The sequence below is a fragment of the Mercurialis annua genome, linkage group LG2, assembly GCF_937616625.2.
Source record: "Mercurialis annua linkage group LG2, ddMerAnnu1.2, whole genome shotgun sequence".
NCBI classification, from domain to species: Eukaryota; Viridiplantae; Streptophyta; class Magnoliopsida; order Malpighiales; family Euphorbiaceae; genus Mercurialis; species Mercurialis annua.
Window position 1 is genome coordinate 5,496,745 of NC_065571.1, and position 27,011 is coordinate 5,523,755.

A 27,011-nucleotide genomic window follows, 5' to 3' on the forward strand; every position below is an offset into this window, starting at 1 on the left:
TTAATCATGTTGTTGCAAACTAGCTTATAAATTTAGAGGGTAAATTGTTAATTGATGGCGTAATTGGCTAAAAGTTGAGTGGGCAAATTGTAAAAATAGAATTAATTTATCATAACTACCAACTGTAATACTGATTTATCCATAAAATTAATTTATGTGCTAATTACTCACTGTTTACAAGTTGAGGGAGCAAATTACTACTTAAATCTTAAATTTTTAAGAATTTGGGGTGCCAAACTAGATTACGAAATAACACGAGGGAGCAAATTGCTACTTAAAGTTTTAAATTTTTAAGAATTTGGAGTGCAAAACTAGATTATGAAATAGCTTTACGCACGAATTTTAAAATCATAAAATTCTGAGGATCTAAGTTAAATTTACACAAACAACATAGAAAGCAGAAAAGGCAAAAAAACTCATCTCCTTCGTAACTTTGCAGGATCAAAATCGAAAGAATTAGGGTTTTACATTTTTCACTCAAAGTATTACTTGGGGTTTTGAAATCACCGATTCAAATCTATAATTGAACTGTAATATCGTTCGATTCAACTGACCGGACCTACATTCCCCTACTTTCGGCCATGTACAGTGGTTCCAGCGACGGCGAGAGCCACGAAAATGCAGCTCAAAGGAAGATCCCGCCTGCTTCTTCTATGTTATGGGTTCGAAATCTCCGCCGGTTCATCGGATCCGGTGCAGGACTCGGATCCGAAGCTCTAATGGGTACGTTCATAAACTTAATGTGAAAATTAAAATGCTGCTGATTCAAGTTAGGGTTTTGAGATATAATTTTTTTCTCATTTATTTGTAGAGCTAGAGACTAAAAGGATATTGCTCGACATCTTTAAAGAGAAACAACAACAAAGTGCTGAAGCTGGCACAATTCCAAGTTTCTATAAAAAGGCATGTAATTCAACTGATTTTAATTAGGGTTAAAGGTTTAATTATTTTGTTCTGTTGTTTGTATAATTCTTTTGCAAGTCCTCATTTGTATAATTCTTTATTTAGAAACCTGAAGAAGGATCAATCAGCCACAGAGTTCAAAGGTTGGCAAAATATCGGTTTTTAAAGGTAATGTACTGTCATTTTGCTGGTCTGTTTGTTTTTAATGTCATTTCGGTTGATATTTATTTGCTTGTTGACGTTTTTAGTTCAATTTTGCAGAAGCAATCTGATCTTTTGCTTAATGCTGATGATCTGGATGCAATGTGGGTTTGCTTGAGAGAAAATTGTGTCATCGATGATGCTACTGGCGCAGAAAAGGTTTGCTGAATTTCCTAATAATGCTTAGTGTTCTCAATACAGTTTGCTGGATTCAGTTTATATATGTCATATGTTGGTGGTTTTCAAATGCTAACTTAGTTTCTTTATTATATTACAGATGAATTATGAAGATTTTTGTCATATAGCCTCAGTATGTACAGAACAAATAGGCCCCAAATGTCGAAGATTTTTTAGCCCTTCTAATTTCATGAAGTTTGAGAAAGATGAATCTGGAAGAATTGCCATTTTGCCCTTTTACTTATATGTGATGCGCACAGTGAGTGTCCTTTCCTTTAAAGAATTCTTTCATTTTGCCTAAATGACCAGAACATGTGCTCATACGTAGAAATTGTATATTGATTGAATTTTATATCCTCATGATATTTGCTTACTGTTTGTTGTTTAGGTGTCGCTTACACAAGCCAGAATAGATATGAGTGAACTTGATGAAGATTCAGATGGTTTCCTTCAGGCTCATGTAAGGAATATGTACTTCTTTTGTGTGTTATTCTTGTTTTTCTTACATAGCTGTGTTGTATCTATTTGTCGGAACTCACTCTAGAGTCTAGACATCAAGCGTAAACAGAAATCAATTACTCTAATTGTTTCTTTATCAGGAAATGGAGGCCTATATACGAGGTCTTATTCCCAATTTAGCACAACTACGTGATATGCCTGCACAATTCGTTCAAATGTATTGCCGCATAGCTGCACACAAATTTTTCTTTTTTTGCGACCCTCATAGACGAGGTACGTATGACTATCTTCGTTTAGAATTTAGAACAACTTAACATTCATAATGCTTTAAATTGCGCATCGGATTACTAACACAAAGAATGTAGTTTGGTATATTCTGATGTCATTTTTGAGCATTTACTATTTGTGATAGTTAAAACTTTAAAATAGTAAAATTTTAAAGGTTTTGGTTTTGCTTGCAGGGAAGGCCTGCATAAAGAAGGTGCTTCTTAGTAATTGTCTTCAGGAACTAATGGAATTGCACCAGGTAAGTTGTGCTTGACGATATTGGGAGCTAGGCCTCTTTTTTGTTTCCTTCAGCGATTCAGAAATCTTTTACTGGACTCTTTTTTCTCAATCCTTGTCCCATTAATTTGCATCTGTTCAACTTTTGTGGCTGTTCTGATTCTGACAAATGTCCAGCTATTTTGATATCGCCTGGTTACTAGGGAAGAACAATAGTGAATGGATATTCTACATCATTCAAATGATTCTGAGACATTGAAGTGGTTCAATTTGAAGCTGATTTTTTAAACCTTTCCTTGCACCAGGAAAGTGAAGAAGAAGTCACCGACAATGAACAAGCTGAGAATTGGTTTTCTATGACGTCCGCACAACGAATACTTGGTGAGTTGCAAACTGTCTTCTGTTTCTATATTTGAAAGTTCTAAGCTAATGTCTGTATGTCGAGCTGTATGATGCTGGTTTATAAAACTTTCTATCATCTCTCTCCATCTCTCTCATGCATTCCTTTCCTAACTTGAATCAATATTCACTGTTGATACTTTTTTAATCAGCTTCTTAACCTTGTCATGTGGAAATTAAGAAGGGTATGCAACAGTTTAGAAAAGTAATTGAAAGGGGTGTGCAGTTATCTGTTGTCTTAAGTTGAGTAAGCAAAGTAGAAGTAGGTAATGATGTTAAATGTAACATCTCTTCCCCACACTCATCCTATTTTTTAAGGTCTTAGTCAAAGGGAAAAGGGAGGTGGATAGAGGTTTTCCTTGACTCCTTATTTATGAAGTTTATTGTCTGTTGTATTCTTTTAGTGAAAAATTTCTAACTAATGGACTGATTTTGATGCTTTGACCTTCCAGTGGATATTGCAATTTGGTATAAAAGCAAAATTTTAGCATAAATAACCCTATATTTATATTGATTTTTATTAGCTTCTTTTTTCTGTAGATATGTTTCTTGCCCTTGATAAAGATATGAATGGAACGTTGAGCAAGCAAGAGGTTCGAGAATATGCTGATGGGACACTCACTGAAATTTTTGTTGAAAGAGGTGGGATTTAACATCAATTTTGTTATGCTTATATTATTAGAATCACAGGGCTCGTATTTTCTTGAGTGCAATATCTTATAATACACGTTGATAGCATTAGTAGTTTATTGCAATTTTGCTTCTAATCTAACACTCTCATCTAGCACTGAAAGCTATGTATTTGTTACTGTCTTGACAGTGTTTGATGAACATGTACGTCGTGGAAAAACTGGAGGAGGAAATTCTAGAGAGATGGATTTCGAAAGTTTTTTGGACTTTGTTCTGGCCCTAGAAAACAAGGATACCCCAGAAGGCTTGACATACTTATTTCGTTGTCTTGATCTTAATGGACGGGGCTACCTAACAACAGCTGATATTCACTCACTGTTCAGGTTGGCATTGCTTCGGAAGATTATTTACATGCATGGAAATTTCTTGCTTAGTTCAGGTCTTTATGGACTTGTCTCACAAAAACTTCACTGCCCTTAGATAATGGAGTTTATTCATGTGAGAGTCATCCACCATGAACCTGGGCTAGGCAAAAGTTTCCCTACATGCATTATCTTCAAGTTTTTATCGTTTTTGCTTAGTCATTAACAAATTAATGTAAACTTGCTTAATATTTATTACCCACCTAGTTAATATTACCACGGAAGTAAAGAAGGGGAGCATCTGAAAGCTGAGTGCTACCTGATAAAATCTTCCTAAAGAAAATTCTGTATTTTCCTGCTTGTAGTACTTGAGGAAGTATTGCAAGTCTCAAATCTTCAGAAACAAGAACCTCTTATTAAACAGACACTAATGAAAATACAAGCTAAACTTAACCTCTTATTTATCGGTCTCTTTATATTTTTTGTTCTTCGCTTAACAGAGACGTACATCACAAATGGATCGAGGGTGGGAACTACGAGCTGTGTATTGAAGATGTTAGGGATGAAATCTGGGATATGGTTAAGCCAGCTGACCCACTTAAGATTTCACTGTCTGATCTGCTGGCTTGTAAACAAGGTGGGACGGTTGCGAGTATGGTTATTGATGTTCGTGGTTTCTGGGCCCATGATAATCGAGAAAACCTTCTTCAAGAAGAGGAAGAACCAGAAGAAGAATGACAGTTGCTGTACGATCTGAAAATCTTTTAAGTTTTTAAGTACTAACACGAGTTGGTCGCCATAGCCCCTCAAGCTTGTATTTTTTTTCATTTGGTCTTTGGTGTGCGGCTGAATGTTGCTAAGGTAATATTATGTAAAAAGATGTAACTGATGCTGATGGTTAGTGGCTTCGATTGTAAACTTATCGGAGTATGTTGTACTACTGCTTCATATTTTAGTGATTTTTAATTCTTCCCGATGATATCTATTGTTGATAGTTATGTATCTTCTGTCCCAAACAACAAATTCTAAATTCATAATAGTAAGAAAATCCTTGAACTGAAGGCATACTTTCGTATATTCACCTCAGTGAGACTAGCTAGACACAGTTTTGTGATTGACCGCGAAATTAAGTAGAGGTATCTAATTACAAATACAAGCATAAATTTTCAATATTATTACAACTTAGAAGTATTTTAAGAATTGATAATGTCATTTATAAATGATTATTTTTACAATTCGATTATCATTCCAAATTTTATCAAATCTATAGTAATTCTGTAATCAAATTGCCTTCTCTATTGCCTCAAAATTTGATTGCCACATCAGTGTAAATTCGTGGGAATTCAAAACGGGTGATAGAACTGTAAGAAATATATTAATTATAAATAACATCACCAATTTTTGAAGGTCATACATAATGCTTGCACAATTATTAAGAAACACAACATTAACATTAGCATTAATACATTACAACCATACTACTAGTTACATTATAATTATACACCAGGATTTTCACATAAGCGCCATCCGCCACAGCCATCTCCATAGGATACATCACTAGCACTTTTCCCATGGCAGCAAATAAATCAAGTTAACTGGTTGTGGATAGCAACAACACGCTCACCCCACCTGCAATGTGCTTCTCTTGGTCTGCTTTTTAGATTCGATTGCATTTCTGGCATTGTCGTTAAGCCTTCTGAACAACTGTGCTTCCCACCAGCAGAATTTTCCAGCACACATATTATGATTGGTATTGAAAGAGGGAAGTATGAGAATGCAAATTCCAAGTTTAAATTGGAACTGAAGGAAACATGAATCTGAAACTGAAACTAATAGATCAGCAGCTAAACCAAAAAATGAGGCTCTACTCTTGGCATGGCCCCAAATTTCTATATGATCCCACTAGTCATGGTGCAGATTGAATATCCTGGCCATGATTAACTGCAATCTCCTTGAATTTTGAATGGACGTTGAAACGGACTTAATCAGCTGGTACATAAGTAACCACAGCATCGTATGTTTCCATAGTAAGAGAAGTTGCTGCAAAACATCTGAAGCACATTCTTCTTAGTAAGGTGCACACAAACTCATTTTTTTAAAAAAAAAAACATAAAACTTAAAACTAAGTGAAATCAGTGAACTAAATCATAATTTTTTTCAATGATGTTTACTTGTTTGGAAATGCCATATAATTGGATTTTATATTCGATGTACAAAGAAGCTCGTCATAGTTAAATCACCTTAGTTCATGCCAAAACACGTTGGTCCAGTTCTGCAAAAATGGCCGCAAAGGTACTATGAAGCTATCTTCATCACCATATTGTCCTGCACGAACATCAGACTTTCCTTCAAGTCTAGAAATGAAAAGTGAGGAGGCCACATGAACAATAACAGACGGATCCGGATCCTCAAGGATAGCTTGCAGCTCTCTTCGAATCCATGGCTCTATTCTCTGTAGCACCTTTTCTTTTGTATAACCATCTTTTAACACATTCTACAGTTTCCAAACAAATCAAACATCAGGACCTCCGCAACTAAACAGCGAGTTTATCAAATCTCGACGCAATTCTGTCTACATACCAAAAGTGGCAAGAATGTCTATCTTAAGATGCAAAATCACTAGCTTAACTAACATTATTATGTTCACTAAACTTCGATTTATATAAACCAAATAAATAAATCAAATTAATGAACATATATGGTGTACCTGCTGCAGACAATTCAGAGGAGATAAAGGAACAGCTTTCAAGCTTCTTTTGTATATACTGCAATACAAAGAATTAAAAAAAAAATCTTATACTAGTATTTCGTTTTTTCTGGCAGAATATAGAATAATTATACGACGCAACGGTTGTGACACGTCATTCGTACTTTTCCATTTTGCAATATAATGATAAGTCTAAATAGTACCTAGAACGCCATTGAAGCTTTCTTTCAGCAACAATAGAACAAGGCACAGATCCTGGCCGTCCAAATGTACGCCGCCACGGCAATGCCCTGCTTCTTCTCGTCAATGTCATCATACTGCGTCTGCATTCAAAATTTACAAGTGAAAAAATTACTATTTAATCATTAATTTATAATTTTTTGAAAAAAAAAACAGAACTGAAAACTTACTGCTCAGGAACTCTCCGAGAACTGAATTGACCTTCTGTCCGGTGATTTTTAACGTTCCTCTCTAACTCCGGTAATGTCTCCGTCAAAAAATTACGAGAAGAGAAACTGATCTTGTAGAACAAAGAGTTATAAGTAGCGTTACAGAGAGGACACTTCCGTTTAAAATCACTCCACCTCCGAATGCAACCTAAACAGTACGCGTGAAGACAAACAGATACAACCGCTATTTTCCGATGATCGTTCAGTTCTTTTAAACATATCGGACACGTTTTTCCTTTGATCGCCGGTGAAATCACCTTCAACAGATACTTCTCGCGATTCACATCGTGTTTTCGTGTAGAAGAAGCCGACGAATCCATTTTACGAGAAAAACAGTGCGGTGGCCGGTGTTAAAAACAGATTGAGGCGGCGGTAAGCCGCAATTTGTTTTTCGCTTGTTGAAACGACCTCGTTTTAACTTCTTGCTTTTGGTTTCTCAATTTGTCTTAAAGCCCCTGAGGTTTACTCTAATACAATTTGGTCCCTGAAGTGATAACTATCTGTACATTTCAGCTCTCACTTTTTAAAATTTGAAACAAACAGTTGAATAAATCAACTTGAAACTGCAGCTGAACTCCACTCAGTTGCTAAATAAAATTTTATAAAAATGGAAATCTCGAAGGATCAAATCGCCATTCTCCTCGATCATGAACTCTACAGCTCTGCTCAAATGCTGGTAAATTTATCTACTACAACTGTTAAACCAAATATTATTTTTATTGATTAATTTTAACCTCCTCACACAGGGTTGCTTCCTCGTATCATCATCTTCTGTTAATCCCGAAACTAGCCCTCACCTCAAGGCTGAAAATCTCGTAATTACTTCAATTTTCTCTTCAGTAACCGGATTAATTAGCTTGTTAATTGCATTTAATGTTTGAGTTAATTTAAATTGTGTTGTTTCAGATTTTTCTTGGAGACTCGCTGTTTCGCGAGAGAGAGTTTCGTAGAGCAATTGTGAGTAATTAACTTTAATTATAATACTTGTGTTTGTTCTTAATTTTTAATTTTTAATTTTATTAGTTGAATTTGGAGTTAATTTTTGTGTTATTTTATTCCTTTATTGGCAGCATGTATATAAGCAAGCTTTGCAGTACTATAAGATAATTCCTAAACAGAATTCGTCGTCGTCTCGAACTTCGATATCTAATAGGTCTTCTTCTCCCAATTCTTTTAACAGTTCTCCAATTAATGAAAATGAGGTATTTTTTTATTTTTTTATTTTATTTGTTCTTGTAGTTAAAAGCAGTCATAATCCATTTTTTTTGTTATTTTTTTTGTTGACAGGTGAAATTCAAGGTTGCTTCTTGTTATTCTGCTCTTAATGAAACTAAAGCTGCACTTGCTGAGGTACTTCTGTTATGTTTGCATTCGGTATATCATTGGATTTTTCCTTATGTTGTGTTACTTATAATAATATGTGTTTTTGCAGATGGACGGAATTCCAAGCAAAGCGAGAACATTGCAGATGAGTTTACTAATGGCAAAGCTTTATCGAAACTCTAGGCATAATCGCTTTGCTATTGCTTGTTATAAAGACTGTTTAAGGTTTGCCTCGAGTTCAGTTTGCACCTTTCTCTGTCTGTTTCTCTTTCCCCCCACACACATTAGATGCTAAGTTACAAGGGATTAAAGTGTAAATTAGCATGAATTATAACTTGCTTGGTTGAACCCATTTTATACAGACATTGTTATTTGATATGTGTCGTTTTTTCATTTCTGAAGTATGTATTTTCTCTTTCTCTGGGTGTGTGTGTCTCTGCAGGCATTGTCCTTATGTCATGGAAGCCATCATAGCTTTAGCAGAATTGGGAGTTGCTGCTAAGGATATCACTTCAATTTTTTCGCAGGTTTGGTGGAAATTTAAAATCTTTTCAAATAGCTGATTAGAGGAATCTTGATTTTACTTCTATGTTAAGTCAGTCGGTAACTATTTTGCTTAAAGAATCAGAAAGTCTCCATTAGGTAAATTTTGACTCTGTTTATCTATAAGGTTTACTAGGATAAAAGATTGAGGATTATGTTGAGTACGACTATTGTTTACACGCTTCAGTTGTGATTCAACCTGACCAGGTCTTAATGGCATCGGAGTGTAGTTTGATTGAGTACAATCAGTAACTCCATAGATATTATAAGAAGTCAACTAATGGAGAAGAATATCAAACCTAATAGTATATCAGTAACTCAAATTGTTACTACTGTGGTTTTCTTTGATGCTTACTTTGCTTTTGTATGAGTAGGAACCTAACACCATGAAGAGGGCAGTTTTCTTTTTGGTTAGTAGAATCCATCTCAAATTGATTGCTTTTCAGAAACATGAGGGTTTAATTTAGTTGTCTGCTACGTGCAATATATTTATCCAACATCTCTGACTGGATCTTCTTTAGATTTCTATCATTGCTTTTTTATAGTTTGCTATCTTTGAGGACATTTATTATGTGATTGCAGGCTTCGAGTAAAAGTGTGAGGGCATCATCTGATTATGTCGACTCAAATCGTTGGCTTCAAGTGAGTACAAATGAATAGACAAAATAAGATGCCTGTTATAAACTACATACAGCTTTATGGTTGTTCACTTGTTGTATAAAGGTTGTTTACTTGTATTTATTTCAACTCCAGTATATTTTTTTCAGAGAAATGTTTTTCTATTATTAGTTTATTTTAGTGACTAAAAATCTAAAAGTAAACAAAAGAACTTTTCTCACAAGGGGAAAAAAGTGCCATGTATGCAGCCATGTTTACCAAAAAGTGTCATTTAGTGATTAATATATCCTTGCGGAGAATGCCTGGTTGACCCACTTATCAACTGATTCTAGACTAGTATTAGCCTTTAATTTAGTTCATAGACTTTCTAGCATTGTGCAACTTGATAAGTTGATTCTGCAATTGCTAGTTGAAACATTATTCTTTTTTTTTATATTTGTCCACAGGTGCCACCACTTTTTGAACATAATAACAAAATCTATTTTCATGACTAGGTGATCCTCTGGCTGGTCAATTCATATCCTTAGTTCAACATATGTATGAATAATTCTGTTATGGTTCATTATTGAAAATACATAGTATTGAGTTTGAAAACCCTTGGACTAGTCGTCAACATTGTAAATTTATCTCTACTCATCCAATAAGTATTTTCCTACCTTGTGTTCCATGTTATATTGTTATTATCTCAGCTTGCTGGCTTATCATTGTCATTTTTGCAGCGTTATGTGGAGGCACAGTGTTGTATTGCTTCGAACGATTACAGGGGTAAAGTCAATTTAAATTCTGTGCACTGGTAACTTGACATGCTAAAGAACAAAAGATGTTATGATTCTAGATGGCATAATTTCTATTCGACACTGCACATAGATAGATATATTATTCATGCTTGTATGAGTTAACATATGTTTGGATGAATTGTGAGCTAGGCATTATACAACTTCATGTGTTGATGATATTCTCTGACTTTTAGAATATTCTTGGTTCGTTTCATTAGTCAATCATCACAGTTGAGGCATGTTATTTTAGTGTACTCTATTGGCGTAAGAAAAGTCCAGGTCTAAAGGTAAACAGATAGACAGGGTACTATTTGCATGCATAACAGCAACTTTACATGAAAGAAACCACGATAGTTTCTAATCCACATGTTTTCTTGATAAGTTCCCATTAACTTCTTGATATTTTTTGCACTCCATGCCGATTTTCTAATTGGTTAGTCGTTCTTCCCCTCTCTCTCAGGAGGTTTGGAACTCTTTGGAGAACTTCTACAGCGTTTTCCTAACAATGTGCATATACTACTTGAAATAGCCAAGGTTATAAATGTTTTATTACATTGAATCCAACAGAATTTATTTGCGACGGTCTCTTTTAACTAATACATACCCAAATTGTTTAGGTTGAAGCAATTATTGGAAAGAACGATGAGGCCATAACAAATTTTGAGAAGGTAACCTAATATTTTTCTGTTGCGTTATTGTTTCCAGAATGTTCATGCAAACTAAGTTTGTAATTTTGCAGGTTCGCTCACTTGATCCATTTGTTATAAATTATATGGATGAGTATGCGATGCTTCTAAAAATTAAATCTGATTACTCAAAGCTAAATAAGTTAGTACATGATTTGCTAAGTATTGATCCTACAAGGCCAGAAGTGTTTGTTGCTTTGGCTGTCCTGTGGGAGAGGAAAGATGAAAGAGGAGCACTGTCTTATGCTGAGAAGGTTAGCTGGTTATCCATAGTGGTGCTACCTTACTATTATGAATCATTTACTGTAATCTCACTTCATTTTGTAATCAGAGCATCCGAGTTGATGACAGGCACATTCCGGGTTACATAATGAAGGTGTGTAAGTTTTGTCTTATAGAGTGAATGTACTTTTTTATAGAGTTGTAGTCCTAAACTAAGTAGAGTAATATGGAGGAGAACTTTTCATATGGCATACACCAAATACATTGGGATTGGCTTGGTTGTGTTATTGTCAATCTCAGTGGTCATCTTTTATATGCTTTCAGGGTAATTTACTCTTGTCTTTAAAACGACCAGAATCAGCTGTAATTGCTTTCAGGGGAGCTCAAGAATTGAGACCTGATCTGCGTTCATATCAAGGTAGGTTGCAGTGATGATCAAATTTAATTATTTAGTTGCATATTATCCAACATTATGTCAATTATTAGCATACATAATTGATGCATCTCCATTGTAAGTTTGGAGGTAAACAAACTTGAAATAATTTAGCTGGATTAGAATTTCAGGTTTGGTCCATTCTTATTTGGCATTCTCCAAAATCAAAGAGGCTCTACTTGCTGCCAGGGAGGCAATGAAAGCAATGCCTCAATCTGCAAAGGCTCTAAAATTAGTTGGGGATGCACACGCTAGTAACTCTGGTGGTAGAGAGAAGGTAAACCTGTAACTGATTAATTTAAGCATTTATCTCTAGATTGCCCTTTTCTGGGTTGAAGGACATTTTGCATCAGTTCACAAGGAGTCTCTTCTGATAATTTTTGGCTTATGGAGATTTCAATCTTAATCTTGAATGGAACAGGCAAAGAAGTTCTATGAGTCAGCACTGAGGCTAGAACCTGGATTCCTCGGTGCTGCCTTAGCCTTGGCTGAGCTCCATGTAATTGAGGGCCGGAATGGTGATGCTGTGTCACTTCTTGAGCGATATCTGAAGGATTGGGCTGATGACTCTCTTCATGTCAAGCTTGCTCAAGTATTTGCGGCCACAAATATGCTGTTCGATTCTTTATCACATTATCAGGCTGCATTAAGGTTAAATATTTATAACATTTGATTTTGTTTCATTATTTCTAGACTGCAATAGAGCCTTTGTTGTTCTTGCCCCATAAAAAGTTATCTGTAATTTGGATAACAGAATAAACCCACAAAATGAAGCAGCAAAGAAAGGGCTAGACCGCCTGGAGAAACAGATGAAGGTATGTTCTTCTTGTCACAGCCACATTAATTTTGACTATTCAGCCTGTCTTGCTTATTATACCTACTTAAACTCCATCTAATGAGAAGGTGTAGTTAGTTGGAAAATTTCTAGAATGGTATAGGACTATTCTTGGTTTCTAGATATCTAAGGGGTTAGTTATTGTAGGGGGTGGATCCGGATGCACCTGAAGAAGATGAAGAAAATGAGGTGGAGGATGCTGATGCAGAGCAAGAAGAGAATGAGCTTCTGTAAGTTTAAAGCCAAATGAGGTATAGTAAATCAGCCATGAGGATATTGCAGGGTCAAGATTTTCACTTGCGGAACTTCCATAGGAACTCTGCTACCGAGAATCTATTTATTAAAATCCTGGAGATTTCAATTTTGAGACAAACGCAAAATTGAAAGAGCGCCGAAGAGTTTTTATCGACTATCATCTACTGAAGAGACATGAGATGTATGGTCTTGAGGAGAAAATGATCTTGCATATGAGTAGCTTGTATCATCTGAATGTTGAGAAGCTTTAAGCATAGTTTAGATGATGTAACATAAACTAGCAAAACTTTGTATTCTATGGTGTCTGTAATTTCACTTCAAAGAATTGCAATATATAAAAAAGTTTAGAGCCTTCTCTATTTGTCCTAGTTCTGATATATGATAAAAGGTTGGTAATTAGAAACTCATGTTATCTCCAAAATTCTAGAAAAAAATTATTATTTAGCAACTAAACATACATGTAGATGTAACATTTGGTTCAAGTATGTACATGATAATAACATTTAGAGGCTAGTATCAAAATAGAGCCTCGAGGTGTTAAGCAATCCATTTGTGCGTTCTTTGCTCTGATAATAGACTGTTGTCTAACATTTCATGTCATTACGACCTCCCCAAAAATAGTTTTTCCTCACTAGACATTGAACGGTTTCCTTGGTGTGGGAACTCGGTTTTCCATGGATTGTAATCTTTGTTTCAGATGAAAAACTTCAACCTGCATGGTAAAATGGGATAATTTAAAGTAACGTAGTACAGCTAGAGGCTATGTCGCACACGAAAAAACTTGTCGAGTTCTAAGTTTCGGTGTTTCGTTTCTGTTTTACGAGAACATTTATGAAACTTATGTTTATAACAGTAGTGCACATTTTGTTTTTGGAAGTAATTCTAAATATTCTTGGTTTTTGGTCCAGAATCATTACCTGTAGTTGGAACGCTCTTGCTCTTTCCCCAGCAAGGACGCCTCGGGTAGAATGTAGCTCCTACATGATACAATCAGTCAAAACTCTAGGATCAGTTTTTATCAATCTTGAGTTTGCCTCATAGGAAAGTGTATCAAGTAAAAAATACCTTCTGTGTGTCATCCAAAACTGCCTTGAGAAAAGCCACATCATGCTCGAGCCTTACATTGTCAGAGTGGACAATGTTTGACAAGCTATTAGCCTCTTCTTGAGCTAATTCTACTCCGGCTAGCTTCTCTCTTAGCAACTCCATCTCTCTCACTGTGTCCGTCAACTTTCTCTCTATCTCTTGTTTACTCTTCAGAACCGACGAGAGATTTTTCTCTGCACCTTCTCGACTTGCCAGTGCAGCTGCCAGTTGTGCTTCTAGATTTCCGTTCTTTCTTATTACCGAAGCTATTTTAGTTTCATATAATTGATATACACTTGAATATGCCCCTCCTGTAGCACCATCACATTCTGGTACTGCCACGTCCTCATTATCACCTGCACGGTTTACGATTCCTTGGTTTTGGGAGTTTGAACTGTCAGAGTCAACACAAGATGTCTCCTCCGCAATAATTTTACCTATAGAAATGGTAGTCTGAGTTGATGTATCAGATTGATTTCTTTTGTGTTCCATTGCCTGAAATCAAAACCATGCTCATGTTAACTATGCCTACTATAGTAAGTTCAATTCGTATAACACCCCGGTACAAAAATTGAAAAGGTAAATTAAATTAGAACTGTAATTAGCTTACGGGTGATGAAAAAGTTCCATCCTCTAAACTCTTTGCGGTCTTAATATTGGTGCTATGTTCTTCCGCGTGAAATTGCTTGCGCAATGAGACATTACCAGAAACAGAATTTGGATCAACAAGCGGTTCTGACAAAGATTTTCTACCGGAACCATGGTGCTCATCTGCAGATACCAAATGTTGTCTTGCAAGAGAATCAACTGAACGCTGGGAGGAACCGGTACTAAGTTGTACAGCCAGCGCTGCTGATGATGAGCGCTTTCCAAACAAAGGTCCAGCACCTTTACTAGCAGCAGATTGTCGACTCATGGATGATTCATTCTTATCCATGCCCATAACTTCAACCTGTAATACAAAGTAAACCAACATTAATATTTTAAAAAAGCCATTCCCGTGAAGACTGAAATTACGTATATCAGTGCCCAACCTGATTCGATGGCTCCTTTTTCAATCCTCCAAATGCAACAAGAAAATCTTTCTCTTTGTGTTGTACAAGCACCAGGCTAAATCCCTGAGAATGAGAAGAATGTTTTAGAAAGACAAATTTTATAAGAAAGAGCAAGAGCATAAATCTACAGTGTGCAAAATGAGTCCCTTAGCTAATTAACACGGCTAACCTTGTTAACTGTGATAGAAGACGGAGATGAAGCAAAAGCAACGGACCATTCCACTTTCAATATATCGAAAATCAGAGTTTCAGAATGCCCTGTAGGTATAATGAGGAAACAATTATCAACATATTGCAACAATGTGGGCGAGTTCTGTGAAGAAACACGTTGAAGAACATAAAATCAGGAAAACGGCTGCTGCAATGAACAAAAATCGTGTTTTTTTAATCTTTCAGATAAGGTTTAAGAGAACAAAACGCGCAAGGAAAAACAATAAATCATGGCGCTTCTTAGCTGAAATGACGTACGCTTTTTTCTGCTTCCGCCTCCTGCTATGTACCATTTAGTTCCACATAACACTCCACAACAACCGGCTCTAGGAGACGGATGGAATCCTCTGATCTTTATTTTTGACCATACCATCTGAGGAAATAAATAACTTATCAAATGTAACAGATACTATAAAGTCATTTTATGTAGACAGGAAATTATCAAAACATTGAGAACAAATTTGAGCACCGTTTCGAAGTCAAGTGAATACAAGTCATTCAAACTCCGGGACTTTGACGTTCCTCCAAAGATATAAAGCATTTTGTCATCGTAAAGAGCAGCCACATGGTTACATCTTGGAGATGGTCCTGTTCCACTTCACAGACACGGTATAAAGTTAAGTGAAAACCTTAATGCATAAATTCATCATCAAGATTGTTGAGGAAAATGAACTCACGTGCAATGCAGAGGGAGCCATGTAAACGACTTTAGGTCAAACATATGCAGATCATTTAGTTTTCTTCTTTTAGCATCTTCACCGCCGAACAAAATTAGAACGGAGCTTGCCCTGACAACTGTATGACCACTGCGAGAAACCTGGAACTCGTATCTAATTCCTCATCAATCACATATATATTGAGCTAAGAGTTTCAAAGTTGAAAAGCAAGATAATATGAGTAATTTGAAAAGATTGCTTTGGTAGTAATTGCAAAATGTTCCCCAGATACATATATCTTTTCCTAAAAGCAAGCTTTGAACCTAAATGTCACAGCAATATCAACTAGGTATAATCTTACCGGAACATCTCCCTTTGCTTCCAAAAGAGACCAACATTCTGATTCTGTATCAAATGCCCATACTGCAAAAGCCAGAAGGAGAACTGAAGTAATTCCACATCATCTCAGAGAACAACACGATAAATATGCATGAAAGAGTTTGATCGAACCTGAAATCCTATCACTTGCAGGATCGGTTTTACCTCCAACTAGAAGAGCCTTCTTCCCCCATGCAACCTATGCAAAGCAAATAGAAGATCTCGTGAACAACTTGCATACCAAACGTACACACTAAGAAATTAGTTATAACTCATATTTGATTAACAAAAATTACAGCACACAGTGCATCTGGAACACATAAGCTATCTATGCAACGCACGTATAACATTCTTTAATCTCGATTTGACTCTGTAATTCTTTATAGATTATTGCATCACTTCTGCTGCATCTTTTTATGGGAAAACCTTGAGAGAATGTTATTCAAAGCTTCATTTTCTGCAAGCTTACTTAGCATGACATGTTCAGCAATTGGTGTGAAATATAAGTTTTAATTTCGTCCCTAAATTACTCGGAAATAAACTACCAGCCTATTTCAAATGAACAAAATGCACCATCAAATAGTAGCTTGAACTAAAAAATCAAAAACATAAAAGCAATAGGCCAAAATTTAAGAACATATTGCAGTTTTGTAGCGATTGATGAGAAGCTGTGGGACAATACCAAACTGTGGCCCTTGCATGCAGGGATTTTCAATGGTAAGCTGCTGGGTGACAAGTAGAGCTTCGATGAAATTGTGGTCCAAGTGAAATGGTCAAAATTGAGCACCTGAAAATGAAAAGAAATACATTAACTTGAACAAACTAGATAGGCATTTAAATTTTGCAAAGTGATGCAAATGTAAATTTCCATAAAAGCAAGCAACTCAAATAGGCGCGAGATTTCAATTTCCATAGTTACAACAAGTTTACAACCTTAGAAAACAAGGGAAAAAGGGAAATTAAATACCTGTACATCATCTAATAATCCATTTCCAGATTCTCCACCGACCACAATCATCTTGTTGCCTATGACAGTCGCTGCATGCTATTCAAGCACAAAGTAAGGTTCCAACTTATTCCAGATAAGCATATGAATATGAATAACAACACAATCAACATAATCTTACATTGAAACGAGGAGCAGGTTTGTCTCCAGAAATGGACAACACCATCCAATTTTCAGAATTCGCCGACGTAGTAGAGCTATTAACTTCAGGTGGAGCAGAGGAACACGGACAATCAAGCTCATCAGAAATACTAGTTGTAGCAGCAACACCTTCACTCTACAAAAGCAAATACAAAGAGTTTATAAGCGTAACACTTCCGACACAGCCACATTGGACGCCAATCCCATACTCAAACAAGTTAGGGAACCTTACATTCGAATTGTTAGTTCGTTTCTGGGGTCTTATCGGACTTCTAGTCACAAGCGTTGAATCCGAAAGTTGAACCTTCTTCACTCTATAACAAAATAACAGCATTGGAATCAAAAACACCAACCAACAGAGAAAAATCCATGATTAACTAAATAAATAGTAGTCAAAATCTGAAAAACTCAACATTTTTGCTCTATTCATCACTAACCTTCCAAGCTTCATACGTCTACCAGAGAAACTAAACATTTTGCTTGAATCAAAACTTCAAACAACCCACAATTTCCCTACAACCAAACAGAAAAGCAAGCAACTTCCATCAAAAACCCTAAAAATTTCAAGAAAATGCAGACAACACAACAGCACTATCAGAAACACCATACAACAGTCAAAACATAAAAAACTAAATAAAGGGCCTCTAACAAACAGTAAAAAACACAAGAAAAGACAAACAAAAATGAAAAAAGGAAATCTAACAATTACCAAGTTATGAGCATCCTTATCAAAAAGTCATGTGACAGAAAAACAAGAGTGGACCCAAATAATGTCTGATTGCTGGCAACTAAAAAGAAGAAGACTTTAGATTGTTGAAAGAAAATAAAAGTGGTAGAAAGGTTGTAATAATACAATGTGTGATCGGAGTTGGGTTAAGCTATCTGATCCAAGAAAAAGAATACAGAAAAAGAAAGCTGAAATCTTTTAAGCGAAAGGGTTGCTGGTTCTTTCTATTATGAGTGAGCTGGCTATGAGTGAAAAGGGCCAAAAACAAAATTGTTGGCTATGTACTTATTAGCTTTTTGTTTGGTGATTCTGGTTCAGTTAAAGATTATGTTTTTATGATTGCTCATCATAAAAGAGGAACATGAACTCAATAATATTTTTTTGATGAATCATGAACTCAATAATTATTTATTTCATGATTATGTAACAATTAAATTTAGGGTATTGTTATCGAAAAGCGTGACTTTTCGCTTTTTTTTTCTCGATTTAAGTACATTTTATCAAACTGATAACATGTTAATGTTTTTAAATTTTTCATCCTACAGTCCAATGTTATTTTAGGCGTTTTTTTTCCTGTAAAAAATGATACTCCCTCCGTCCCAATAGAGTTGTCCACTTTGCCTTTATCACATAGTTTAAGAAAAGCAATCATTGTTTATAGTTTTTGTAAAATTTTCCTTACTTTTCTTGTAATACCCCTATTTAATGTAGGGTCCACTTGCAATTTACTTTTATTAGTGTACTTTAAATAGGGGTAATGTAGGAAAATTAAGTGTAAAGTTAGTTATTTTTTGAAAGTGAACAAGAGTTTTGGGACAAGAAAAATTCTCAAAGTGGACAACTCTATTGGGACGGAGGGAGTATTATATTAACAGTGTCAAATGGCAAAAACCCGTTTTTAAATATTAAAACGACACCGGCTAAAAATTTGAGTTGTAAAATGGTAAAAATAAAATATTAGGCTTTTTATGCTGATAAATGAAAAGTTAAAATGTGGGGTGAGACATTGGGTAAAATGTGCTTAAATGAGATTAAAAAAAAGGGTAATTTAAAGATAAATGATAAATTGTTTTTTTTTAAGACAGTAGTATGATTTAGTTTAAGTAGATTAATGATAGGATGATAATTAAGGATTTAAGTGAAGTAATTAATGAGTAGATGAAGTGGAAATGACCGTTGGGGGTAAGGGCGTCACATAAATGAGGGGGAGACTGTCGAGGTCACGCTATGTAAAATTGTTATTTTTCAGACAGACATAAGAGAAAAGGCCAAACTATCATTAATTGCGTGCGGTAAGTGTTGGGACTTGAGCCTTTGCATAAACTCATCAAATCCCTCCTTCCCACGTGTTCCTTTTTACTTGCATTACTTTTTTACTCGGCCTTAATTTTTTTTTTTGTTAAAAATAAAAGAGAAAAGTACTTATAATTTTATCCCTTCAACTTGACACAAAATATTAAAAATGTCCCAAATTAAAAAATCGGATCACTTTTTCTCTGAACTTGTCAAAATCAGATCAAAAATACCCCTATACTGACGTGGCATACTAATTGAAGAATAGATTCCTAATTAATAATAATCTACTCTAATTAATTAAATTTAAACACTAATTAATCATAATTAAATTCTAATTAATCTAAAAACTTTTTTGAACATTTTTAAAAAAAAATAAATTTTTTCAGCTTCGACTAGTATGAGGAGCTTCCTCGCTGGAGAAAGGAGTCGTTGCTCCTCTTCTCAAAGGAGAAGGAGTTCTGCTCCTCGCCAAAACGAGGAGCAGATTTGCTCCTCGTTTTGTCCGCTGCTCCTCGTTTTGGCGAGGAGCAAGATGGACAGCCCAGAGGGTTTGCTCATCAATTTCTTGATAAACGGGCCATGGACCTATTCATCAAATTTTTGATAAACAGACCCATGGATCTGATCATCAATTTGATGAACAGACCCACGAGTCTATTTTAATTTAAAAAAAATAATTTGTTTTGTTAAAAATTTAATTTGGAAGTTAATTTGTTATATATATGAAATTTGGGGTTAATTTGTTAGATAAAGTTTTAAATTAAAGTGATTAAATTTTATTTTATTTTAAATTATTAGGTATTAAATTTGAAATGTTAAAAAAATTAGGATCATTTTAAACTTTTTGCTATCAATAACCATTTAGGTTTTAAAAAACCACCATCAAAACCGGAGAGTGTGTCTCACTCTCTTAGGTGAGAGTGGGAAGAGATGTTTTTGATCCGATTTTGCCAAGTTCAGGGTAAAAGTGATCCTTTTTTCCAATTTGACGTTTTTGATACTTCGTGCCAAGTTGAGGGGATAAAGTGATTTTTTTGTTCAAAAATAAAATATCATTAATGATAAAATCGACTATAAGAATCAAATCGATACAAATGAAGATTCGCATGAAACAATTGCCTCCAGTTAGAAAGCGGTAAATTTTTAATCTTGCACTATTTATTTTTTCACTTTTTGTTGTACTTTTTATTTAATAATTTTATAACTTTTATTTTTGGATATAATTTTTTTGTGATTTGATAGTTTAAATTTTTAATTAAATTATGTTCAATTTGAATTTGTCGTATGGCTTCGGTGCTTTTTATGGTCTTTAAATGGGTTGAAATATGGGGTTTAAGACTATTATTCTTGAAGTGGACAATAAGAATGTTGTTGACAAAATTTTAAGTAGCTCAGCCTGTGCTCAATTCTCTAATACTGTGGCAGCAATTTGGGCTCTGATTGATAGAGATTGGGAGGTGAAAGTTCATCATATTTTTAGAGAAGCTAATTTTGCCGCAAATCACCTAGCGTCTTTGAGTGATGATTATGTGGTTAGATGGTGCGCTCATGATCAATCTCCGCCGCGTAGTTTGATTCCATGGATCATGCATGAGCATGATATATATATAGAATATCTTATGATAGAAGTATCACTTATTAGTTTTGTCTAGGCTTTTTTTCTTTTTTTGTACCCAAAAAAAAATTAGTACTAATAACGTAGCACATCTAATAGGGGCGAAGCAACCTCGCCAAGAACAAACATCGCTAAGTCAAGCATTCTACCGACCTGTTGTCGGTTGCCGACTATCTCCAAAACAAGAAACCACGCGACCTGGAGGATCACCGGATCGAGAAACACGCGAGTATCTTTCGAGATGCACGCCTATTCGAGATCCGAGACGAGAGGCATGTAAAGCTCGACCTGGAAAACCCGAGCTTCGAGATACTCTCTAGCGCAAGAACTAGAACTATGTAAACTCGGTCCCCAAGCAATTCGGGCTTCGGGCTCTTACCGAGCTCCGAGGTCCAGCCCGGGAGCACAAGCACGTGTACCGGATCCTGGGACCACAAAAGATCTTCTAACAAGTGCGTGAGGAATGTTCCCTCTGACGCACCTAACAACCTGGGCCTCACGCAAGGATATTCCTCCACGTAGGCATAACTGAATTCTGGGACCACGCGAGTCACAGCCTGCCAGCAAGGCAGGTTTGTCCTTAAACCCTAACTATAAATATAGGGTTTAAGGGCAAACCTTAGGTAATTTCTTTTTTCCTTCAACTCAGACAACTCTCTTTTTCTTCTTCTTCTTTCTCTACCTCAAAACCTTACTTGAACGTATCCGGTGACTCCCACCAGAGTTCCTTTTGACCTCTATCTGTTTGTTCTTGTCGAGATTGCTTCGCCCCTATTAGATGTGCTACGTTATCAGTACTTAAATTGATGTATAATTGAATCATTTCAGGAGTTCAATACCCGCAAAATGTGATTGTTAAAACTTCAAAAGAACGCCTATATTTTTCTTGCGTAATTTCAAATGAACTTCAAATTTATTTCATCATGTGGGGTGGAACATAGTGAAAAAATTAATATTTTAAAAAAAGTGATTCTACCATGTGATTTTATCACAAGCAGATTATCACACACAAATTTTGGATTTTCTAGAGCAATGAACTAATTATACATATACTTTACTCGTGTAAACATTACAACAGATTCATAGTAATATTGGATTTGATTGTATGCATTTGAGCTTTTAATTCAGAGGAATTTTAAGATGGGTCGTGCTTTAGCACTGATGGTCCAGATACTTATTTTATGGCTACTTTTTTCGTCGGAAAAATTGTGACAGATTTCTATATTTCGCAGAAAAATAATTATCCTCCGGGATTTTGTTGCCATAGCTAAGTTGGTAGATAAATTCTATTAGAAGTCGATATCATAATAATTTTGATAGTCAGTATATTGCTTGAGTAATAAATAAACAATATATAGAGCACTATATAATATCTTATACTTCTTCTGATTTTTTTAATTATCCATAAATACTTCACCTTTTAAAACGTCCTTCTTATTAATTAAGTTACGTTTTCAATTTACAAAATAAAGATTTGTGACTTTATAATCATATACTCCATATCATGAATCAAAATATTAATTGTATAGTTAGTGGCTTAATACTAATTTATATAATTATAATTTAAAATATTTTTTTAATATTATAAATTTTGCTTGAATGAACAATTAAACAAAAACATAGGGAGTAACTAATATTTGAAATTCATGTTAATAGCCTTATCAAAATAATGTACTATTAAGCGAAACTTGAAAGTTAATGACATTAATATAACACAAACTCAAATTTTATTAAAGCAAAAATTAACAAAACAAAAAAGAGTAGGTAATAATTAAGTAGATTACATAAAAAGGATTCTCGTCACAACTCAAAATCTCTAGATCCGACACAATTTACTGCATATTATATATATGATCATCATGCCCGGTCAGAATCCGATCAGTCCGTTCAAATTCATACCCATAAAGCTCCAGCTCGTCTGAGCATAGGTTTTAAAGACCGGTTAAGATGAAGACTCATAATCTCATTAGCACCACCAACAAGCTGACCGCCGATGAAAACCGCCGGCAAAGTTGGCGAGCCAAGTCTAGCTAGGGCTTGCTCTATTTCCTTTCCTCGAACCATTTCATCAATCTCATGCACCGCCGGGTTAACCCCAAAATCAACCAGCAATGTCTTGATGGCGTGGCACATTCCGCAAGTACTTCTGCTGAACATCACCACTGGTCTCTCTGCTGCCAATTGTGTCACTCTCTCCATTGTTATAAATATTACTGCAAAGAATAACTTGAAATCTGTTGTTTTTGGTGTTGTGTGGTCTGCAAGTAACTGGTGATCGGTTCGGTTTATATAGGGTTTCAAATATTGAAAATTAAGCTATGAAAAGAAGAAGAATATATGTTTCGAGAGATATTTGATAGTCGGTTTCGAAATTCCACTAAAATAAAGCAATTGCACGATTGAAGAATCTTTCATACGGAAAATAATAATAGTAATTGGTATTCTTTTGAGTACGGTTTTCTCATAATTGGTACGCAGATTCATTTCTTGTATTCCTTTTTGTTTTCTTCTTTTTTATTCTGGCTTTGATTTTTTTGAGGCTAAACTCATCATGAAAGCCTTATAATATGTGCTTTTATTTCAGCTGGTTCTTAATAAATATTTATATTTAAATAATCTTTTAATTATTTAGTATTTTGCAGACATATGGTTTTTTATAGATGAAATTCCAGAAAACAATATAATTTTGATTGACAAGAAACGGCAGTATTTTATGTTTAAAGGCTGTATAATTAAACAATTAATGGACGACTTAGATGTAAAATATTTAGTAAGGATCAAGTGAAATAAAAAATTAATAACATAAGAATTTTGTTATGAGTTTAGCTTTTTTGTTATTAATTTATTCTTTCTCCGGAATTATTAAGCAAAATCATTAAGTAAAAGAGTTATTCTGGTATTTGAATTTGTAATCTGAATTCATATAAATTAAATTTGATTTATTTAAATAATTTATTTCATAATTCTATAAGTTAATTTAAGAGCACACTTGAAAAGTAATTTATGAAGACATAATTTAGGGCTCGCTTAGTTGGGGGTAAATAGATTAGGGAAGTTGTACTTTCTGGGAAGTAGCAAATTTTGCTTGATTTAATTTATATATTTTACTTTTCGGCAAGTTAGATGTTTGACTTCCCTTTAACTAGGAAAGTAACTTTCCTAGCAAAATCTAAGGAAGTAGAAATTCCCTAACAATTTTGATGGATTTTTCTAATTTAACCTTAATTCTCTTTTTTTTCTTTTTGAAATTCATATAAATACTTTTATTTATTTTAAAAAATATACTTATATTATTTTATAATTATTATTTATAATAAAATTAAATATTTTATTTAATATTTTTATCGACAATTTTTATAATATGTAAAATTAAACTAAAAAATATAATGTTTAATTTTAATATTTAAAAAACTCTCTCAAATAGTATTTAAATCATAAAATAAAAATTAATTAGCAAAGATTAAATTATTTATTGATCGATTTAAAAAAGAAGATAATTATTTGTTTAATAATATAAAAATTATTAAAGGACAATCATATATTTTAATTAAAAATATAGTATATTATATTAAAATTAATTACGTATTTTTCAGGAAGTAAAAATCTAACAAGCAATATTTATCAAACTTTCTGAAAAGTTAACTTTCCAGAAACTATATTTTCTGGAAGTTAACTTTCCGAAGATTACTATAAAATGAATCAAGTGAGACTTTAATATCTTATATCAATTTTTATATATTTGTATTATTTATTTAATATTTCACGGTCGCTTTTAGGCACTCTAGAAATAGACATATTAATGTAAATTGAACTTGTTTATGAAGAGAGTTCTTCCCATAAGGCATAAATGACCCTTTGCTCGTAAATATTGTATTAAGCTGTGTGTTTTTTTACACTATTTGTTATTAATTGTGCAAATTTAAGTAGAACAAGGTGAGATAGATTGAACATTTAAATCCAGAACAAGTAGATGCAAAAATGATTTTTATCTATTCATAGCTAAAATTCAACTGAGAAAAATATTTTAAGTCATGACAATTATATCAACCAACAAGTTAATAGAAAAGATGAAAAGTCTAATTGATACAAATAAAAAAATCAGTGTTTTAAGTTATTTTTTGATAAATTGTTTGGAGATTTTTTTTATAATTTTTGTATAATAATAATTTTTTACAATAATCTATAATTAAATTGTCTGAATAAACACTTTATTTCAATTTATAAAAAATGTATTTAATTTATATGAATTAATTTATTATAAAATGAATCAAGAATTTAAAATATATTTCATTTTTATCAATTAAATCTTTCATTTTTTTTGTTTACCTCTTGAATATAATTATTAAGGTTTATAAAATCATTTACCGGACTGTTATTTTTTTAAAATTAGTAGTTATGGACAAATAAAATAATTTTGGCTAAACAAATTAATCTACCATGGTTGGTAATTGAGCTTTAATTAAAACAAAAACATTTTTTTTTTAAAAAATACATATTATGGTGAAGTGGGAAAAAGAGGTTAATTTATCCAATTGGGACCTTTTGCGATGGCAACAAGATTCGCATATAATTCATGGAATTAAAAGGAACATTGACATGTATAGTTAGCAACAAGCGTCATCCGCACAACTTTTGGCTCAAGAGATTAAGAATTGATGTGCTATTTTCTATCTGAATTTTGTAACTTCAAATTGAATTTTGGGTTCATGCATATTAAGTCGTTTAGATTTGTGAATACTTGGGTATTGGTAAAAATATAATTTGAATGTGCATATCTACAATTTAATTTATAAAAATGATCAAATAAATTTCAAATACTCATAAGACATCTATAAAAGTTTAATTTAAGCGATGGCTCATAAAGTTATCACAGGGAATGAAAAAATAAACTATGTTTAAGCAAATAAAAAAGCAAGAAATTAATACTCAATTGTGTGCGTTCATCTTTCGGTTCGGTTCAGAAGCGAGCTTTCTAAAACTTGGTTAAATTCTTGAAGGAAATAGAAATCAAACCAAATTATAGAAGGTAAAACTGAATTCTGTTTGTTTGATTTTCGGAAGACAAAATAAGTCATCTTTTGGAAAAAATGAAATCTTGTTTTATAAATATTCCATTTTTTATTTTGTCAAATAAGGATGTGCAGAAATTGAACCTAACAAACTTAGTTTAATTTGGTTTGACATTGTAAAAAGTTTAAATATTTTAGTTTGATTTGATTCGGACGTAAAAAGAATCAATTAAGTTTTAGAACAAACGAACTGAACCAAATGATTTGGTTAAGTCCGGTTTGAAATTTATACGTCCCTATAATTTTGGGTCGATTTTGGAAAAAATAAAAGTAAAGTTCTGCTTCGGTTTATAGCTGAACGCTCCTAGAAAATGCATACATAGTGTCCATGGAAATATATATAGTGTTTGACATAGACAGAAGCTAGTTATTAGATTAGATGATAGAGGTAAAATTTTGTTAATTCAGCCAAGATAACGTGATGCAAAAGGTGGGGTTCGAATTCGCGAACTCTGAAATGCGGTCGGAGAACCTAGCCACTGGGGCTTGGCCTCACTTACCCATGAAAATGTCTTTGCTTATCCATAAATATAAAAAAACATCAGATGGTATTTTCTTGAAAATTCTACATTGATGTCATATAATGTAAATCTAGAAAAATCCACATTAAGTTAATTTCAATCTTTATTTTAATTTCCACTTTATGACGAATTGGAATCCTTGTTTTATCTATACATACACTTTGCAGCTGATACGTTATTCTCAAGCCACAGATTTCGATCCACTTACAAAAACATATACAAAACCTACATATAAAACCATCAAATTGAGGTATATACATACCAACTGGATCATATGAAGATATATAAGTGGCTCATGACGAGGGTCAAGGGCCGTATTTTTGGGGTTACTTGGCCGCAGTGCGAGCAGTGGTGCTGGTGCTGGTGCATGTATGAATATATTTAGGTATTGCAGCAGCATCTTAAGGTGATAAGATATGCAAAGCAAGTAGAGAGGTCAGGCAAAAAAGAATGTCAACTTTTGATAAAACGATCCCATGATAAAGAAGAAATTAAATTATACGTACCCTGTCAGATACGGAAACACAAAGAATACTTACTCCCATGTCCCGTCCATTCTTTAAAAGCAAATTCATATTCGTTTGTGATCATCCATATATATCTTTTATTTACATTTTCAAGTATAATATATTATATATATTTGCTGTGTTTGATGCTTTACTAATTAGGATAAATTTAGTGGAAAACGAGGTGTATGTGTATGTCCATGTTAAGCACGTACGTGCATGGATGTATTGAGAATGGTTTTTATTTGGCTTTATCTTGTTCT

At 33.9% G+C, this 27,011-nt stretch overlaps 5 protein-coding genes and 1 non-coding gene across 9 annotated transcripts; 3 read left to right on the plus strand and 3 right to left on the minus strand.

Annotated features, from left to right (window-relative positions):
- The first annotated feature begins 381 nt into the window (after window positions 1-381).
- On the plus strand, window positions 382-4,614 carry LOC126669815 (probable serine/threonine-protein phosphatase 2A regulatory subunit B'' subunit TON2). The gene is made up of 12 exons (XM_050363376.2): window positions 382-723; window positions 812-903; window positions 1,009-1,071; window positions 1,165-1,263; window positions 1,382-1,540; window positions 1,670-1,741; window positions 1,881-2,013; window positions 2,202-2,266; window positions 2,550-2,625; window positions 3,184-3,285; window positions 3,464-3,656; window positions 4,136-4,614. The coding sequence occupies exons 1-12, from the start codon at window positions 582-584 to the stop codon at window positions 4,371-4,373; spliced, it is 1,434 nt and encodes a 477-aa protein (XP_050219333.1). The 5' UTR covers window positions 382-581; the 3' UTR covers window positions 4,374-4,614.
- LOC126670852 (small nucleolar RNA snoR104) lies at window positions 3,928-4,043 on the plus strand. Its single transcript, XR_007638846.1, has one exon. It is a non-coding gene; the product is annotated as a small nucleolar RNA snoR104 (small nucleolar RNA).
- Window positions 4,615-4,988: 374 nt separating the features above from the next.
- Window positions 4,989-7,199, minus strand: LOC126670623 (uncharacterized). Its single transcript, XM_050364392.2, has 5 exons — window positions 6,753-7,199; window positions 6,546-6,665; window positions 6,343-6,400; window positions 5,876-6,129; window positions 4,989-5,686 (listed from the first exon to the last, which is right to left on the minus strand). The coding sequence occupies exons 1-5, from the start codon at window positions 7,109-7,111 to the stop codon at window positions 5,617-5,619; spliced, it is 861 nt and encodes a 286-aa protein (XP_050220349.1). The 5' UTR covers window positions 7,112-7,199; the 3' UTR covers window positions 4,989-5,616.
- A 113-nt stretch (window positions 7,200-7,312) lies between these two features.
- On the plus strand, window positions 7,313-12,843 carry LOC126670622 (anaphase-promoting complex subunit 7). 2 transcript variants are annotated; one of them, XM_050364390.2, is made up of 19 exons: window positions 7,313-7,467; window positions 7,538-7,606; window positions 7,698-7,748; window positions 7,862-7,993; window positions 8,079-8,141; window positions 8,224-8,339; window positions 8,557-8,641; window positions 9,032-9,067; window positions 9,240-9,299; window positions 9,995-10,040; window positions 10,512-10,585; window positions 10,669-10,719; window positions 10,791-10,991; window positions 11,069-11,113; window positions 11,284-11,377; window positions 11,524-11,669; window positions 11,814-12,043; window positions 12,147-12,207; window positions 12,375-12,843. In XM_050364390.2, exons 1-19 carry the CDS (start codon window positions 7,399-7,401, stop codon window positions 12,459-12,461), a joined length of 1,716 nt encoding a protein of 571 aa, XP_050220347.1. In that variant the 5' UTR covers window positions 7,313-7,398; the 3' UTR covers window positions 12,462-12,843. The 2 variants fall into 2 exon arrangements, with proteins under 2 accessions (XP_050220347.1, XP_050220348.1); XM_050364391.2 differs by lacking the exon at window positions 9,032-9,067 and having other exon boundaries at window positions 7,315-7,467.
- A 48-nt stretch (window positions 12,844-12,891) lies between these two features.
- LOC126670621 (acyl-CoA-binding domain-containing protein 4) lies at window positions 12,892-18,080 on the minus strand. Of its 3 annotated transcripts, none has more exons than XM_050364387.2 (17): window positions 17,724-18,080; window positions 17,452-17,527; window positions 17,247-17,328; window positions 16,995-17,150; window positions 16,835-16,912; window positions 16,550-16,654; window positions 16,000-16,066; window positions 15,851-15,912; window positions 15,511-15,650; window positions 15,303-15,429; window positions 15,092-15,206; window positions 14,793-14,881; window positions 14,603-14,686; window positions 14,179-14,520; window positions 13,548-14,063; window positions 13,400-13,459; window positions 12,892-13,194 (listed from the first exon to the last, which is right to left on the minus strand). In XM_050364387.2, the coding sequence occupies exons 2-17, from the start codon at window positions 17,487-17,489 to the stop codon at window positions 13,114-13,116; spliced, it is 2,142 nt and encodes a 713-aa protein (XP_050220344.1). In that variant the 5' UTR covers window positions 17,490-17,527; window positions 17,724-18,080; the 3' UTR covers window positions 12,892-13,113. The 3 variants fall into 3 exon arrangements, with proteins under 3 accessions (XP_050220344.1, XP_050220345.1, XP_050220346.1); XM_050364388.2 differs by lacking the exon at window positions 17,724-18,080 and having other exon boundaries at window positions 13,548-13,924; window positions 14,006-14,063; window positions 17,452-17,642; XM_050364389.2 differs by lacking the exons at window positions 17,247-17,328; window positions 17,452-17,527; window positions 17,724-18,080 and having other exon boundaries at window positions 16,835-16,905; window positions 16,995-17,087.
- Window positions 18,081-22,362: 4,282 nt separating this feature from the next.
- On the minus strand, window positions 22,363-22,933 carry LOC126669550 (monothiol glutaredoxin-S2). The gene has a single exon (XM_050363041.2). It carries the CDS (start codon window positions 22,849-22,851, stop codon window positions 22,546-22,548), a length of 306 nt encoding a protein of 101 aa, XP_050218998.1. The 5' UTR covers window positions 22,852-22,933; the 3' UTR covers window positions 22,363-22,545.
- Between the last annotated feature and the right edge of the window lie 4,078 nt (window positions 22,934-27,011).